The 17,271-nt window shown below is 49.3% G+C and overlaps 2 protein-coding genes across 6 annotated transcripts in view; one reads left to right on the top strand and one right to left on the bottom strand.

Moving 5' to 3' along the window:
• The window catches only part of Ppara (peroxisome proliferator activated receptor alpha), a 59,124-nt gene extending 50,197 nt beyond the window's left edge, over positions 1-8,927 (top strand). For 4 of the 5 annotated variants that reach the window (XM_071609391.1, XM_071609390.1, XM_071609392.1 and 1 more), the window contains one exon: positions 1,618-8,927. In XM_071609391.1, coding sequence (XP_071465492.1) covers positions 1,618-1,865 — 248 coding nt within the window. In that variant the 3' untranslated portion in view covers positions 1,866-8,927. Of the gene's footprint in view, positions 1-1,612 lie in introns of all 5 variants that reach the window. The other variant, XM_071609393.1, reaches the window with a different exon arrangement.
• A 205-nt stretch (positions 8,928-9,132) lies between these two features.
• Cdpf1 (cysteine rich DPF motif domain containing 1) lies at positions 9,133-17,271 on the bottom strand. The gene is made up of 4 exons (XM_027954639.2): positions 13,827-17,271; positions 12,465-12,577; positions 11,450-11,561; positions 9,133-10,226 (listed from the first exon to the last, which is right to left on the bottom strand). The coding sequence occupies exons 1-4, from the start codon at positions 13,827-13,829 to the stop codon at positions 10,089-10,091; spliced, it is 366 nt and encodes a 121-aa protein (XP_027810440.1). The 5' UTR covers positions 13,830-17,271; the 3' UTR covers positions 9,133-10,088.

Raw genomic sequence — 17,271 nt, 5'->3', positions numbered from 1 at the left:
TTACGGGCTCCTCTCTTGAGGGACTTGGTAACTGTCATCCCAGTGCCAGCTTGAGCTCCATTATGTCAAAATGGGCACTGCAAGGGGGGAAGGTGCCTAAGCCGGAGCTGCCACCGAGCGGAGTTATGGGGGAGCCCTGGCAGTGTTGTGTGATATTATGGTGTACACCGTTGTATATTATATAAACATTGATGATGATTTTATATGCTCCACAGTAATGTGATTATATCTAGCATTACAAGCATATCAGATTTCATTGGTACTATAGGATGGCATTCTATAGTACTAATTAATATTCAACACTGCTGTAGTTGCTCTATCCATGCTATAGCTAATGTTCTATACAGTGCCATACAGATGTTGGTATGACAGCTGTCACTCTTGGTAACACTTATGCTACTTCACAATGAAAAATACTGGTTGTTCGCGGGCAGCAATCCCGAGTGTTGCTCTGCCAGAGGAAACAGATCCCAGGCAGGGAAATCGGGCCTCTCTGTGGAGCTGCTCTGCAACGCCAGTTTTTTGGCTCAGTGTCATGTTTCTTTAAATAGCCATGTCTCAAGTCTAGGAAAGTCATCCACCTACTGTAAACTCAGCTGACCTTGCCCAGCCTAGGCAGAGACCAGTGTGTGGGGGGGGGGGCAGTCACCCACTGCCACAGCTGTGCTGTCCACCATGATCTCCTCACTCTACCTGCTGGCATCTGTCTGGGCACTGGTCAGATGGAAGGAATTGCTGCTATGGCCCAGCAGCAATGATGCAAGGGCAAGAGGCATGCACAATTGATAACTGTCCTTTGTTTGATCAAGACGTAGTAGAAAGGATGATATAGTACTGTACTAATCCTGTGTATCTAGCCATGTCCAGTGAGATAGGTTAAATCTATTAGGTGGGGTTAAAATTACAAGAGAGGTGGTCTGTCTTTTAAATGATTTCTCTGTTTAAAACTTAATACTTATATTTACTTTACAAGTAAAAAAAAATGAAGATAAAATTTCCCTTCATTATCCACGCTTGAAGAGCACAGTAATGAGTGGGCCTTCAACCCCCGCCTGCTGGGTGTGAATGGGGCAGTGTTTTCTGGACCGAGATCAGGACTCGGGCTGAGACTGTCCAGGGGAAGTCCTCCACACTCCAGGTCTCCTCAGCATCCTGTCCACCCCAGCCTCATTCATCTCTTGCTCTCCTCTTTCACCTGAGTCATGTCAGAAGGTGCCTGTGACAGTGCTGTCCTTAACCCACCAGCCTAAGTCCCACACAGTCACTGCTTCATCTCTGGGGGAGCTTGAGGCTGGGAGAGAAGGACTGCATTCCCGTGGTACGAGAGTGGTCACCTGCCACTACGATGTGCCACTGCTCCCGAGGCTTTTAGTTCTTTTCCCTGACAGGTGTTAGTCAGGCAGATCCAAAAGGGGGTCCCCTGCAAGGGGGACGTAAGGAGGGACTGTGTCCTGGTTGTGTGACTACTGAGGAATGACTCATTCCTGTCGTCCTTATTGGGTCCTGGTCAGGCTGACATCTGAAGGCCGTGTGAGGTAGGAGTGTCTGGTCCCCAGGCTGATAAGCAGTTATGAGATGATTATTTACTTGAACATCTCTCTCTTCCTTCGAGAACAGACCGTCCTGGCCTTCTCAACATAGGACACATTGAGAAAATGCAGGAGGGCATTGTGCACGTGCTCAAACTCCACCTGCAGAGCAACCATCCGGACGACGCCTTTCTCTTCCCAAAGCTCCTTCAAAAAATGGTGGACCTCCGGCAGCTGGTCACAGAACATGCACAGCTCGTGCAGACCATCAAAAAGACAGAGTCGGATGCAGCTCTGCACCCTTTGCTGCAGGAGATCTACAGGGACATGTACTGATCTCTGTGAATGCACGGCAACCACTTTTCAAGGAGAAATGGGAGCAGCATGGATTTGCACAGATTTCCAGCCTTTTAGTCTCAGACACTGGGAAGCCTGAGGGCTGGGTGACGGTAATGCTCCTCTCCACGTCTTCCCCTTCTCCAGCAGTACATCTAAGAATGTGCCTAGTACTCAGGCGCTGGCGACAGGGTGAACAGTCCGCACTTGGAGATTAAGGGGAGTGATGGTACAGGGTCTGATTTTCACCAGCCCAGTGTTAATCGGTGCACATATCTTTATATCACATTAGTAATTTGCCATTTGATTAATGAGTAACCTCAAAATACCTGGTCTTTCCCTTCTTCCCACCCTTTTGACTGTTGTACTCCTTTATAATTTGGAAAACTAATCAGCACTTTTTAACATTTATAATCCTATAAATCTAGATATAGCCAAAGGTTACATATTTAAAAAGCAGTGAAATATTTATTTGGAAGACTTCAGTTCCATTTCCTGAATTGGAAGACAGTGGGCTGGTTTTTAATCATAGGATTGAGAGTTTTCAAGAAGGATTTGATGAGCTATGGAGATCTGGCCATTGTGTGCTTTTGGCTCACCGTTTTCATGGTCACAAATCATACGTTGAAAAGCCCATTTCTGGGTGGGTGTGGATGATCCCAAGACCTCCCAAGACCCGCGGTGGGCTGAGGCTGGTGTCTGGTGAGCAGGAGGGGCCCTCGGGGAGTGTTCTCCCCCACCCCCCACTCCTGTCAACCTGCATTCAGTCAGGCTGTTTGCAGGTGTGAGATCAGTTTTAGGGACAAACTGACGAGTGTTGTGTCCCTCTGGCCCATTCGGCAGTCCCTTTGTCATTTCTTGCATTGCCTTTTAAAATATGATGGTTAATTTTTTTTTTAATTGGAGAAGCTCCCTGGAGTGAAGATGAGGCAAATGTGCCTTTGTCACCTGGGCAGGGTGGTCCTGGAGAACAGGGCAAGGTGTGGTGTCCTGCATGGGACAGTCCTGCCTGCTCTCAGATTTCACCATGGTTGGGTTTTGTTTGGTTTTACTAAACACCGAGATAGGCAAGGCTTCTGTTCCTACTACCTATGTGAGGCAGTGTTCTCAATGTCTAAAACATTGGTTTTTGCCCATTATTTGTCTAGAAACTACAGTCCTGGAGGCCTTTCCCTCTGTCCACCAGGCAGGTGACGCACATGGAGAACATCCGGCAGTTGCTCCAGCCAGAGGTGGGCTGAGCCTGCTATATCACTGCCTCCTCTCCTCGGGGTTGTGCACATCTAAGCCCTGGCTGGATCCTGTGTGCCACCCCCATCTTTAGGAAATTTGGTTTTTCTGAGGTTAATAGTATTTGTTGTTCAAGAATGAGTAGGATTGGTCCTGATAAAGTTCCTGGGATCAGCACTGGGAAAAGGCACCAATAAAAAGGACTGGGGATTTCAGCTAGAAAACAAGTGAAAATTTTGGTTCAAACATCCTTTTTAAAAATTACATTTATCCCTATCTTTTTTCTTTTTTAAAAAATATGATCCAGCTGGGGATGTGGCTCAGTGGTAGAGTACTGGCCTATCATGTGCGAGGCCCTGGGTTCAACTCCCAGTACAAAAACAAATAAATAAATAAAATATGATCCAAAGGATCTGTTGACCACCAGCAAGCAGTCTGCCCAAGTGTCCTAGGAATCAGAAGTCCAGAGAAAAGTATTTCCATGTCTGGTCCCACTCGGGGGTTGGCCTCACTGCGAGGGAAGCCAGCCTTCAGGTTGCAGGGCACGGCGCATCAGTGTTGTTGCCTATGCGGAGAACGCCCACTCTGAGATGCCAAGGCTGCAATTCATTTCCTTGGTTCTCTTAGGCCCAGCAAGGTGACCAGTGATATCCCCAGTGGAGCTGGAGACCACAGACCTCTGCCCAGAAGTCACTTGACATTGTTCACCTCTGCTAATAGGAAGGAAAATCACATGTCCCATCTCAGTATCAGTCCCTAATGGCCACGCAATGCTGAATGTCTTGGATCACTTAATCAAAGATTTCTCAGGGTATCAATAATCCAGTCTGGATGATCATGCACCAGATGGCAGCACTTCAATAGGAGCAACCAAGAGTGCACTCACTATTTGCTAGGTGTCACTGGGCATCAGCAAAAAGTACAGCAGAGACGTGTGTGACAGGTCAGGAACCTCTAGACCACATGGGTGGCACCCACTTCCTCAGGCAGCAAACAGAAAATCTCCAACTTTCCCAGTTCTTCACTTTCTCGCCTTTGAACAGTAACAAGTGCCAGACTCCCAGACTGCACATAACCCTTGTGCCCCAGATGCTAAGTAGAATAAGGCACAAGCAGGGGTGCAGCTGAGATTGTAGGGCTCACAGCCAGATGGGACCCTCTCTGCTCAGTGAGTCCCTGTTCTCCTGCCTCCTGGTGTTCCAGCAGAGCTTCTGGCACACTGAATGTTGTACCTACCATCCTTGGGAAACCTGAGCGCCTGTGGGCACCAGGCCAACGGGGTGAGTGTAGATCGTCTTAATTAGAGGCCTCCAGTTATGCCAGCAGGACTCACAGCAGTGCCGTCCTCAGAGTGCCAGCCAGCAAGCTAAGCTGGTCCTTTCTTCCCACCTTGCTGCCTATTCCCCATGACCTCCACACAGTTCATTGATAAGTTTAAAGCATCTTCCTAAAGAGTGTGTGCCCACACAAATGAAATTCAACGTGAAGTGGTTGAGAAAGAAACCCAGGACTTGGCACACTCAAGAATGCCACCAGAGCTGTCCCTCTTCTTAAGAGCTATGAAGGTACCTTTCTGCTGGTGCTGAGGCCCTTCTTAACACTGGGCCATTTAAGACCCTGAAGGAATGGATCACTTCTGGTATCATGTGGAGGGTCCAGGGACAATGCAGCATCCCCAGAGAGGCCTAGAACCCCAAGGCACTAGGAAAATGTTTGACAGAAGAGACAAGTGAACGACTCAGTTGGCAAACGCCTCCTGTTCATGGAGCAGCTACCTCAATAGGCGTGCCCAGCCCCACTGCTGGAGCTAAGGCGGGCAGAACCCTTGGCCTTTCTGGCATCTCTATACCAGTCGGTGCTGTCAGGGTTCCTTGATGGCTCACACACCTCTGACTGTCACACACAAGGAGATGGCAGACCGTGTGACTTTCTAAAGGCAGTTTTGTTGTTTAACGGAAGTCTTACAGAGGTCCATGTGTAACAATTACTGCCCGCACCTAGAGAAGCTAAGACTGAGCAAGACTTGACGGCCCTGCTGCAGGAGCCCTCCCTCCTGCTGACCACAATAATCCAGGCCCTTCTGTAGGAGAGACCCTGACAGACGCCTCCCTCTGCTGTCACTTGCCTCTGCATTCCTCTGTCCGACTGCAAGCGGTTCCCATTGTAAGCCCCTTCTCAACCTACTGTGACACGGGGCATATTTGCTACTTAGCAGCCGATGCCTAATGGAGGGGAATTTTTGTCCTGGCCCAGTGGCCACAGGTGTCTGTGTTGAATCTGGTTTAAAGAAGGACCCGTTGTTTCAACCGGAAAGTCTATGCTTCCAGCTGAGAGTGGCATCTTGTCAGAGGACCTCTGGCCCCTTCGAAGGACTTCTTCAACCCATGTCCTCTCAACATGCTCAGCACCGAGCCTGCAGGGCGGGCTCCCGTGGCCTCCTCCCTCTGCAGCCCCTGGAGGGGACAGATGCAGAATCTGCCTCCATTTTAAATGGAAACATCCAGACTGGGGAGGAAGGGTGTGGTGCCTGTCCACCTTCCCCGCCTCCTCCATCCTACCAGGGACAACAAGCTAGCTGGAGTCCCCTGAGTCTCCAGGACCTGGGAGGTCACCCTTTGCTCAGCCCACGTTCTTGCGGCTGAAGCTGCCGACTGCGGTGGCCTGGGGACTTGAGGCAGTGCCCTGAGGAGTTACCTCATGAGTCTTCCTCTAAGTTAAGGATGTGGTGTAGACTCAAGATAGGCATGGGCATCATACTTTCTAGAAGTTGCAAGTCAACTTGATGCCACTGAGCTGATTATGAAAAGGTGTCCCAGGACGCTTGTTTCAGTGTGATGCTGGCACTGCCATGTGGGGGGGGGTTGTCTTTATTTGTCACTTTATAAGTAGCACTAAGATCTGGGCAGCTGCACAGGCACACTTCTGACCAATGAGTCGTCATCACAGGGGACTTGCATACCTTCCCAGGGACAGGGACAGTGAGAGCTGACAGTCTAGCCCATCTTCAGACATCACGTCCACAGATATTACAGAGAAAGCTCTAAGGCAGCTCAGCTTTGAGCAGCAAACAAAGGGTGGTGACAGATAGGTCTCCATCTGCCTCCGCTGTGCTGGTGACAGCCGGGGACCTCTTACCAAGGGATCTTCTACATCACTGACTCATCACCTGGCCTTTCTCCAAGTCATGTACTCCTCCAAGACCTTCTATCTAGAAATATCAGAGAGAGCTCAAAGGTTGGTGTCTAGGTTTTTTCTGGGACACACACGCACACACACATAATTAGGTGCCATTTTAATAGAATTGAGGAAAATTCATTGCCGCCCCCCCACCCCGCCTGTTAAGCAGACTAGGGTAGGAATTAGAGCAATAGATTTGGTCTGGCTATGAATGTAGGAGGCCATTTTATTTCTTTAAAGTCACACTGAAATGTGAAATTGGAAATTTTGTTTGAAAACAGATAAGGACCCTTATGCATGCTCTGGCTTAATGACACACAGTGCTGTCCCTGGGGCACCTCAGTGGGCTGCAGCGAGTTCTCAAACTTTACTTCAGCAGAGCTGCAGGCTCATCAGAAAAAGGTGGTGTGTGGCCCCTCCTGAGAGGGCAGGGAGAGGCTGCTGTCCCCTTGTGAGTAGCCCCAGGACCCCTGAGGCCTCTCAGAGCTGGAGTCCCGTTAGCCGCCCACTTGCTTCTCAGAGTCTCAGTCTGAGACATGAGAAACCTAATGGGTTCCTTTCTCCCTAGAGAGCCCCTCCTGGGAGGGAAGCTGGGCTACTCCCCCACCCCCCACTCCCGTGGTCCCGCTGAGATACATGTTGCCAGATCCTCTCCGAGTTCTCAGCCAGCGAGTACGACCCAGTGGTGTCCATCCACATCGCAGTGGGATCAGGGCACCTGACCACGACCAGCACTTAATGGCCCTGCAGCTGTTGATGGCAAAGAGAAACAAGGAACGTCCATTTTTACTTCACAGACAGCGCAGTGAGACCTGTGACGTTCTGTTTTGTTTTAAAGTTTGCCAGTCGGCTAAACAGTGAAAACCTCCAAGGTTTTTTCTTGAGAAGAGAGGCCAGCCTCCTGCTCTCACTGTCTTCCCCGCCATCACAAGTCCCTGAATCTGATGAACTGACACGTCACCATGGACGCCAGGCACAAGCCAGCCCTGGCACCACCGTGGTGCTGCCTAGGACAAGCGGTGAGGCCAGCGGCAGGGGTGTGTGAGCTGCCATGTCCCAAACTGCAAGGGACCCTCTCTCCACCTTCCCCGAACCCCTGGGGCCTCACCTCTACCTTTAGTCAGCGAGGATGGGCTCTGGCCCTGGAGATCGCCCAGTGGCTGGCCTTCTGGAGAGTCCATCACTTTTGGAAATTTCATTCTTTAAAGACACAGTCAGTTCCTTTTCCAGGCCTAAAATGAAATATACCTCACAATAAGTGAACACCACGTAATGCCCTTCTTGGTAAGGTTACAGTATTACTCATGTTGAATGCCACTACCTTATCAACACTGTATGGTAAAAAGAATCACGTCAATAACTATATCTTAAATACTGTGACTTGAGTTTTCAAAAAAAAATCCCAATATAACCAGCGTGATGGCACACGCCTATAATCCCAGAGGCTTGGGAGGCTGAGGCTGGAGGATCACAAGTTCAAAGCCAGCTTTCGCAACTTAGCGAGGCCCCAAGCAACTCAGCGAGACCCTGTCTCCAAATAAAGTATATAAAAAAAAAAAAGGCTGGGGATGAGGCTCAGTGGTTAAGCACCCCTGGGTTCAATTACAGTACCCCCCCAAAAAAAAAATACAAACAGCTAACTTGCAATCATACATCTAACAGCAAACATTTGTTTTCTTAAATCAGCGTTTGTGATGTACATGCTTAAAAGGCTGACTCGTGAACCTACTGAAAATGAAGCTGAGACAAAACAACTGAAATGCAATTGCACGCGCACACACGCACACCAGTTTTTCTCTTCTGAGCCATGCAGGCTTTATCTCAGTGTGTAGATCCCCCTTCAGCATCCCCTACATGCAGAAGTGCAAGTCTGTCTTTATGCATTTCTACCAGCAAAGCCTCCACAGACCCCAGGTTGCAGGTCACTTCGTACTAGTGTTCTGATTGGACCATTGTGTATTCCTGCTTGGTAAACAGCTCCTGCTCTTCAGGGCACCACCTATGGGTTACTACCAAAGAGCTCTAGCCATCTGGAACACTATTGTTTGCACCTGCAGGTTCTATGGTGGCCTTCGATGGCCCAACCAGAAGCACAGAGCCTAGGAGCCTCCCACACGTCCTTTTCAGTTTCTTGGCCAAATTTCTTTGTGGTGTATATTTTTGACACCCACAGGGATCCACCGTGCTGTTATGCTAAAACCCTGGGGAGAGCGTTTGCCAGTCATGGTTACCGCTCCTATGTGCCTCTCGCCCTCAGTGCTCGGGCTCAGAGCCCTCTCCTAGCTCTAGTAAATGCAGCAGTTTCAAGTTGGAATCGTCAAGCTGGCTCCAGGGTCCTCCCCAGGTATGGGGACATCCAGGACCTCAGGAATCCAGGGTGTGCACAGGAAAGCAGGTGTCATTTTTCTAGTCATGGTAACTGATTGGTTCCAGGTGATGTGGAAATGGCTATAGCATGGCCTTAATTCTTTTAGATCTTGGGTCTTCACTTTCCTCTTAGGAGAGTGAACTGACCACACTCGTTGATCTGTTTCCTGAATTCATGAGAACTTAGGTTTGGAATGTCCTACTGTAAGACTGGTGAATGTAAAAGGTTAATTTCAGGGCACAGTTTTGCCTTAATGGTTTTAAAAAATAAACTATTTTTTAAGATTACCCGGTGAGTCCTGAATGATGCTGTGAGAAGAGCTGCTCTGTACAGACCGAGCCCAGCTGGGTCTGCTCTGGGCCTGCCCTTGCTGGAGCTCGCCGTCACCACAGGGTCACCTTCTGCCCTGCAGGACAGAATGGATCTAGGACAATGTGGCCCCAGAACATGATATCCATGAATCTGAAGTACACGAAACAGGAAGCTTTTTTTTTTTTAAATATCTTTATTTTTATGTGGTGCCGAGGATCGAACCCAGTGCCTTACAAGTGCAAGGCGAGCGCTCTCACTCGAGCCACAATTCCGGCCCCTAGGAAGCTCTTAAATAAAATCCAGTGTACACATCAAAGATCTTTATATCTCACCCAACTTGCTGGTCGGCCTTGCCGTGGTCACAGAGTAAGGCAGCAGTTCCTGCCTCTGAGACTCTAAGCAGACACGGGGACCTCTGGGAGGCTGTGGACTAGAGGGCTGAGTGCAGGGTGGCGAGGGGTGGCAGAAGGGAAGGAAGCCAGTGTTCCTGACCTGAGAGTGCAGGGCAGAGCGTGCAGCGGGGCCCGGGCTGGAGCCAGCCTGAGCAGCTGGAAAGCCGACACTTGGCTTCCCAGCACCCCCTCCACTGCCTGTCCATGATGTCTTGCCCAAAGTGTCCACAAAAAACATCTTCACACTGCCATCCCAGAGTGCCTATGGGGACATCCAGTCTCCAAGTGTCTTGTGGAAGAGTTTCTTTTCAAAGCATTGGTGGGCTCTTGAGGTTCTCAGTCATGTCGGTAATGGGCAGTGAGTGGTCAAGATGCAGGACATTTCCAAGCTTACATAAGGATGTAAAGAAAAAATCCTGTCCCCCAGACCTACTGCTGTGCATGGAGGCAGCCTCGGAGAGTGACTTCCTTGTGCACGGATGGCAGCGTGGCCCTCCACCATGTTCCAGGCCTCATGTGTGCGCCTTCCAGGCTACCCGAGCTGCCCACTGAAGGGAGTCTCCCTCTCACTCAGAATCCTCAGCCCTGGGGGCAGCTCCGCAGCACCAGGCTGGACCCACAGGCTGTCTGCTCCACCTCCTGGCACGGCTCCTCCACTCCCTGGGGCTGCAGATGCTGCTCCCTACCAGGCCAGGAGCTCTGCACAGGAGACTGCTGCCCACTTGGCACAGACTGCACTCACGTTCAAGGACAGGGCTGGCTGGAGGGCCGCTTAGGACCTTTCCTTTTCTCCACGTCTTGCTGGATTTCCCGAGGGAAGGCACTGATGTTGTCCTGGACACAAGGGAGGCAGAACCTCCTGCTGTAGAACAAGCTGCACTCCTGGGGCAGGGGAGGGGGCAGTGAGCGGCCTGGACACTGCTGCTCCTCCAGAGCTGCCAGCGGCCCCCCACAGGCACAGGGAGGGCGGGGGCCACAGCCAGAGCAGCAAGAGCTAAGGGTCTGGCAAGGCATCCAGGAGGCAGGGGGTACGGGGGGACAGATGCCGGGCCTGCCCTGCTCCATCAGGAGTAAAGCCCACTTCGGGCTGGAGTCCCGAGTCCTCGCTTGGTTATCTCAGCAGGACAGGGCCTTGGCAAGTGCCTGAGCCAGGAGCAGCAGGGGGTGACAGGGACAGCCCCACAGACCTGAGAGGCCACCAATCAGTGACTGGTCTGGGCAGGAGGCCAGACCTTCCCAGCCACGTCCACTCTCCTTCATGACCCTCAATACTAGAACTGCTGAGATTCCCCCTTGCACCCAGCTCAGGACACTTCCCAGCCCGCTTTGCAACTGGGTATGGCCATGTGGCGAGTATGGTCAGGGGTGTCATCATGAGTATGCTACCTCCTGATCATGCCCTCCAAAGGAAGGGACATATGCTCCCTTGTCCATTCTTGCTAGCTGGGATATACATGTGATGGTAGAAGCTACAAGAGCCATAGTGGACCCAAGTGGATGTTGTATGTTGATGATAGCAGCACAGTCCACCCAGCAAGGACTGCCTGTCATAGACTCATATATAAGAAAATGAGTAAATAACTGTATCTCTTGTTTGGACCACCCTATTTTGGGGGTCTCTCTCCAGCCCCTTAGCACCATGGCATAGCCTCAACTACTAACCAAATTGCCTGAGTTCTTGGAAGCAGTCCTTTGCCATGGAGATACCCGTGTGGGCCACCTCCCTTCTGCTCACCTGCTCTCCTGTGCCTCACCCTCCACCACCTCTCCTGACCCCTGCTTGTGCAAGGCTCGGCCACGCCCTCATCAGCCGACCTTGAGGGGTGGGCTGGTGGGCTGGTGCTGTCTGTGTCTGTTCCCTCTTGTGTGCTTTGCTCTGTGGCAGATGCTCATGGACTTCTCAGCCTCCAGGACTTCTCTGGTCACAGTGGCCACATGCCAGTACCACAGTGCAAGGATCTAGTTCTACTCCTTGTCCAGGCCAAGACACTCCACCTGACCCTCACCTGCCCTCCGACAAAGGCTTCCCTGGCTCCACCTGTGCCGGGCGGGCCCCCAGATCCCCACAGTGAGGACAGGCAGTCCTGGCCCTGCGGCTTACCCACCGGACCCACACACACCAGCCTGCTGCACAAGCTGCACCGGGACCCAAGGACCAGGAATCTGTCTGTGCCTGAAGTGAAGGGGTCCTTCATGACGTAGCTCTCTTCCAGCAGGCTGCAGGAGACAAGCCCAACCTAAGCCAGTGGACACCTGGCTGCGAGCCACGGCACTGGCTGTGCAGTAGGGGACCTGCTGGGACCTGCACCCCTGCCTAGGCTCAGCAGAGGAGGGACTGTCCACCTCTGCCACAGGGTAGTGACAGAATGGCCAAGCCACTGCAGGCCAGGAGAGAACTGAGACCTGAACCAGTCTTGGTCTACACCAGCCATCTGTGTAGAGAGAAGTCCTTTTTAATAACAAGAAGGGCTGTCCCAGTGTGTCCCAACCCCAGTCTCACCACTGGGTGTGGACACAAGGCTCCCCCAAGCTGCCAGCTCTCACACCAGCAGGGTTACATGGTGACACAATTCCTGGTCAGCAGAAGAACCACAGCTAGAAGAAAGGAGCCTGGTGCCCCTGCCAGTGGGCCATGGTCGGCTTTCCCCCATGTGGCCTCTGATTTGACATGGAAAGGTCAAGAAGCAAGTGCTAGACCAGGTCCACTCTTGGTTGCTGTGGGCAGACCCACATGAGGTGGTCCTCAACACTCACGTCTGCCGGGACAGCAAGGAAGACGGTGTCCCTCCCAGGAAGTAGCACCAGACAATAGGGCATAGCCCCAAATGATGAGGCCACCATGGCTTCTGTTGCCCACTGCTGGGATGTTTCAGCGTGGCCACAGATTCTACCCCGTGGCTGGAACAGTCCTTGAACCCTGGGCTGTGCTAGGAGGAAAAGCCTGGGAGCTGGACATCCGAGAAGCCCTCAAGTCCTGCCTGGGCCTCTACCGGTCACACCTGAAACACCCAAAGCCTGGGCAGGAACAGGCCTGAGGCACAACACCCAAGCCAGGTGTCAGACTCTGGCCCAGCATCCGCCAAACCACCCCGGGCACTGGCTCCCAAAACATGTACTCACACAACAGCCTGGGTGTTGGGGGGCTTCTGCCCCACATAGCTGTATGGAGCTGTCACAGAACAGAGCTGGCACTTGAACACACCCAGAGGACAGCACTCTGCCTCAGATGCCATCTGCAAGATGAAAAGACAGGGCATGTCACTTTCTATTATAGTTTGGATGTGTTTTCCCCCGAAAGCTCATGTGTGAGACAATGCAAGAAGGCTTGGAGGAGAAATGATTGGGGCATAGCCTTAACCTCATCAGTCAATTAATCCCTGATGGCATTAACTGAAGTGGTGGGTGTGGCTGGAGGAGTGGGAACTGGGGCGTGGCTTTGGGGTGTACATTTGTATCTAGTGAGTGGAGTCTCTCTCTCTGCTTCCTCATGATGTGAGCTGCTTTCGTCTGCCACACTCTTCTGCTGTGATGTTCAGCCTCATCTTGAGCCCCAAGATTGGAGCCTGCCTTCTATGGACTAAGACCTCTGAAACTGTGAGCCCTCAAATTAACCTTTTCTCCTCTACAATTGTGCTGGTCAGGTCCTTTAGTCACAGCAGCAAGAAAGCTGACTAACACACCTTCAGAACCACAAACCCCCATCTCAGACACTCGATGGTCTGGTGCATATTTTTTACCCACAAAATGCAAGCCTCCCTTACAGACAAGAAATCCCGAGCTCAGAGCAAGCCCAAGACCTGCTCACAATCGCATGTGATGTTTGAGTGTGCTCGAGATGGACTGCGGGGCTGTGACACCAGCCTCAAGCTCTGAAAGATGAGAATTGTCACGTATGTACGCCAACTATGAAACAACTACATTAGAAATCAATCACAGAAAGGTACCTGGAAATTCCCTAAATACTTAGAAATTCAGCAATATACTTCTTAAAAAGCCATAGTCCAAAGGAGAAATCACAAGACAAATTAGAAAATATTTTTAACTATATGAAAACTAAAATACAACACACCAAAATGTGCAGAATGCAGCTTACATGGTTTTTAGGAAGGAATTTCATGACTTTGCATGTTTACACTAGAAAAGAATATTTAGACTCAATCCTATAGTGATGATTTCTTAAGAAGCTAGGAGGAGAAAGCAAATAACACCCAACACATGTAGAAAAGAAGAAAATAATAATAAAAAAAGAAACAGAAGTCAAAGAAATGGGGTAAAGGCCAACAGAAAAAGACTCAATAAAGCCAAACTGCTTATTCCAAAAGTTAAATAAAATCGATAGCCTCTAATTCGATTGATCAAGAAAAGTTGAAGAAGACATAAATTATTACTCTCAGGAATGAAAGAGGCAGCATCATTAAGACTAGAAACACTTTGCAGATAATAAAGGAACATCGTGTATTACTTTTAACCAAAAATTTTTACCATTTATCAGCCAATCATCAGCCAGTCACAGTGATGCACATCTGTAATCCCAGGACTCAGGAGGCTGAAGGCAGGAGGATGCAAGTTCAAGGCCTGCGTGGGTAATATAGTGAGATCCTGTCTCAAAAATAAAAAGGGCAGGGCTGGGGTTGTGGCTCAGCAATAGTGCGCTCGCCTAGCACATGTGAGGCCCTGGGTTCGATCCTCAGCACCACATAAAATAAAGCTATTGTGTCCAACTACAACCAAAAAATAAATATTTAAAAATATTAAAAGGGAAAAATCCCTGGGTTCAATCTCCAGGACCAACATAAATAAATTAAAAAATAAAACAGTAAATACACCAATTATCAAAAGTGACTCAGAAGATACTGGAAACCTACAAGCCCTATTTTTACTAAGAAAATGAAATTTATAATTAAAAATTTCTCCAAAAATGAAACAAACAAAAATACATTTTTCAAAATGTCATGCCTAGCTGGCTTTACTGTCTAATTCCGTCAAGCATGTGAAGAAGTAGCATTAATCCTATGTGAACTCTTCTAGCACTGCAGGCAGAAGGAACACTTCCTGGGGTTTTGTGATATCAATATTTTGTAGACACCAAACTGCCAGTGTTACCATGACACCGCAAACTAGACAAAGCTTTTATCACATAACTACAGACCAACATCCTCATGGACATCAACACAAGTAAACAAAATATTAGCAGGTTGAATTCAAAGGTCTAATGGATTGTGACAGCAGATTTGTCCCAGGAATGCAAGGTTGGTTTGACATTCAAAAACCAATGTGTACAATTCATGCCACTAACAGAGGGAAGAAAATCATATGGTCATATCAATAGATACAGGAAAATCATGATAAAATTCAAGAGGATTATTAAAAACCCAAAGCTACACATTGTGCTGGGAGAGGAAGCCCTAAGTGGCTCCCAACTGGCTGGAGTGAGCTCCCTTCTTAGGCATATAAGGCAGTTTAGTTGGATATGACCTTTTTCCACAGGCAGCTAGTTCTAGGGGCTAATTACCTATCCAGCAAAAACTCACTTCCTCACCTTCACTCCTACTGTTCCTTCTACCTGCAAGACTTTCCCCTCATCTCTACAGAATTTCTTTCTGGCTACTCTGAAGATTTGATCTTTGGCTTTCAGCAATTTCCAGGATTGTTCTTTTGTTTTGAAGTTACTTATCCTGATGATGCTGCTGTAAGCAAATTCTTCAATCTGTGGATGGTATCTTTCATTAGTTCTGAAAAATACAAATATTTCTTCTGCTCCATTTCTCTTTTCTGCTGAAATTGCTACTGCAAATGTTAATGCCAGTTGATACTGGCCCCCAGTTCTTGGATGCTCTACTTTGGGTTTTCCATTCTCTTCTCCTTGTATTTCAGTTTGGGCGATCTCTATTGACCTATCTTCAAGTTCATTGATTTCCCCCCCTTACCTATAGCAAGTCAACTGCTGTGCCCTTTGAAGGCATTCTGTGCCTCTGCTGTTTCTTGCTAGCATTTCCATCAACTCTTTCTGCTCTCTTCTCTGCTGAAACTCCCATCTGTATATGCATACTGTCTACCTTTTTCACTAAAGCTCTTAATATATTAATCATGCTTAAACTCCATCTTGACAGTTCTAACATCTGAGCCATATCTGCTTCTGGTTCTATTGATTGTTTGATCCTTGGCAATGGGGCCTTTTGTTTTGCTATTCTGGTTGAAAACTTGACACTGTTTGGAATGGAGGTAAGCAGTACTTACGCCTGAAAACAAGCCTGTTTCTGCTGAGCCTGTAGTACTGGGTATTGAATCATTCTAGTTAGCAGCTGACATAGGTCTGGGTTTTGTAGTTGCTATTGTTATCCTTAGAGTATGCCAGGCTTTATATTTCCCCAGCAATACCTTGCTCGGGTGTGAGATTTATTTGTCCAGAATGTTCTCAACATCTGCTGCACCATCACTTGAGGCTGCAGGTACAACTGCATGCTACTCACTGTCATCTGCACAGTAGTAGTTCTATCTTTCCTTTACCGTCAGGCCTAGGCCTTGTGACCCTGGATGTGTGGATGTGTCATGAATCCCGCCCCTTCCCCAAGTATATGAGACCTCAAATGATAGGGTACAGCTGGAGCAGCAGCCACCTCTTCCTCCAAGTCTGCACCACCAAGAAAGCATTTTTGCCCCTGCCCTGGATCTTTTCCACAGCACAGTGCATGCTGGTGAAGAGTCCGGAGTGACTGCAAACTCTCTTTGTCTCTGTGGCTCCCAGGGGCTCTATACACCAACCCTAGTCCACACTTGGTATAGCTGGTGTTATGGTTTGGATATGAGGTGTCTCTCAAAAGCGCATGCAAGCAAGTTTAGCTGCTAGCAATGGCACATGCCTGTAATCCCAGTGGCTTGGGAGGCTGAGACAGGAGAATTGAGAATTCAAAGCCAGCATCAGCAAAATCAAGGTGCTAAGCAACTCAGTGAGACCCTGTCTGTAAATAAAAAATACAAAATAGGGTTGGGGATGTGGCTCAGTGGTTGAGTACCCCTGAATTCAATCTCCAGAAGCTGCCCCCCCCCAAAAAAAAGTTTAAAGGTGAAATGACTGATTAAGAGAGCCTTAACCTAATTGGTGCATTAAAACTGATAAACTGGTTGGTAATGTAGATGGGTGGGGTGTGGCTGGAGGAGGAAGACATGTCTTTGGGGTATATATTTTGTCCTTGGTGAGGGAAGTCTACTTCCTGATTGTCGTGTCCTGATCCCCAGCCACAGCCTTCTGCCATGATGGATGGAGCTGGCTGTCTGTGGACTGAGAACTCTGATACTGTGAGCCCCAAGTAAACTTATCCTCCTCTAATTGTTCTTGTCATGTCTTTTGGTCAGAACAGTGAAAGAGCTGACTAAAACAGCTGGTATTCAGCATTTCATTAAAACTTAGCTGACTACTTACCAGCTTGGATGGCAAGCCCTCCCATGGTCTGTTGGGCCTAGGAAGCTAGGTCATTCAAGATAGGATAAGAGATCCCTCTGTGATGCCTGCTGTCTGATGGGTTCAAGAAAACTTATGACTGGTAGATCATTCAGCTTTATCTGATCATTTTGCTTAAAGAATTTCTATTTGTCTTTCAAAGTTCTTGCACAACCTTAGGAGTCAGCCCCTTGGCTCCCTGCTGTGACCCCCCCACCCCAACGACTCGAGGGATGTGCAGTGCGCCCAGCAGTAGGAGCTTTGTTGTTGGCCAGCCCCGATGCAGACCTCGGTGACTTTTTTGAAAATCCTGGATGCGAACGAACCTAATTCCACTTTGCATCTTAACTGGTGCGACCTAGACCCCCACCGAGGCTGCTGGGCGCGGTGCCCTTGTAGCAGGTAACCGGCAGGTGACAGTCCCGGGACGGCGTGGCCTCAGCCCAGTCACTCCGAGTCCACACCGGCCGCCTCCCAGCCAGCTCTCGG

Source organism: Marmota flaviventris, chromosome 3 (genome assembly GCF_047511675.1).
Source record: "Marmota flaviventris isolate mMarFla1 chromosome 3, mMarFla1.hap1, whole genome shotgun sequence".
Classification (NCBI taxonomy): Eukaryota; Metazoa; Chordata; class Mammalia; order Rodentia; family Sciuridae; genus Marmota; species Marmota flaviventris.
This window is presented reverse-complemented; position numbering and strand designations above follow the sequence as displayed.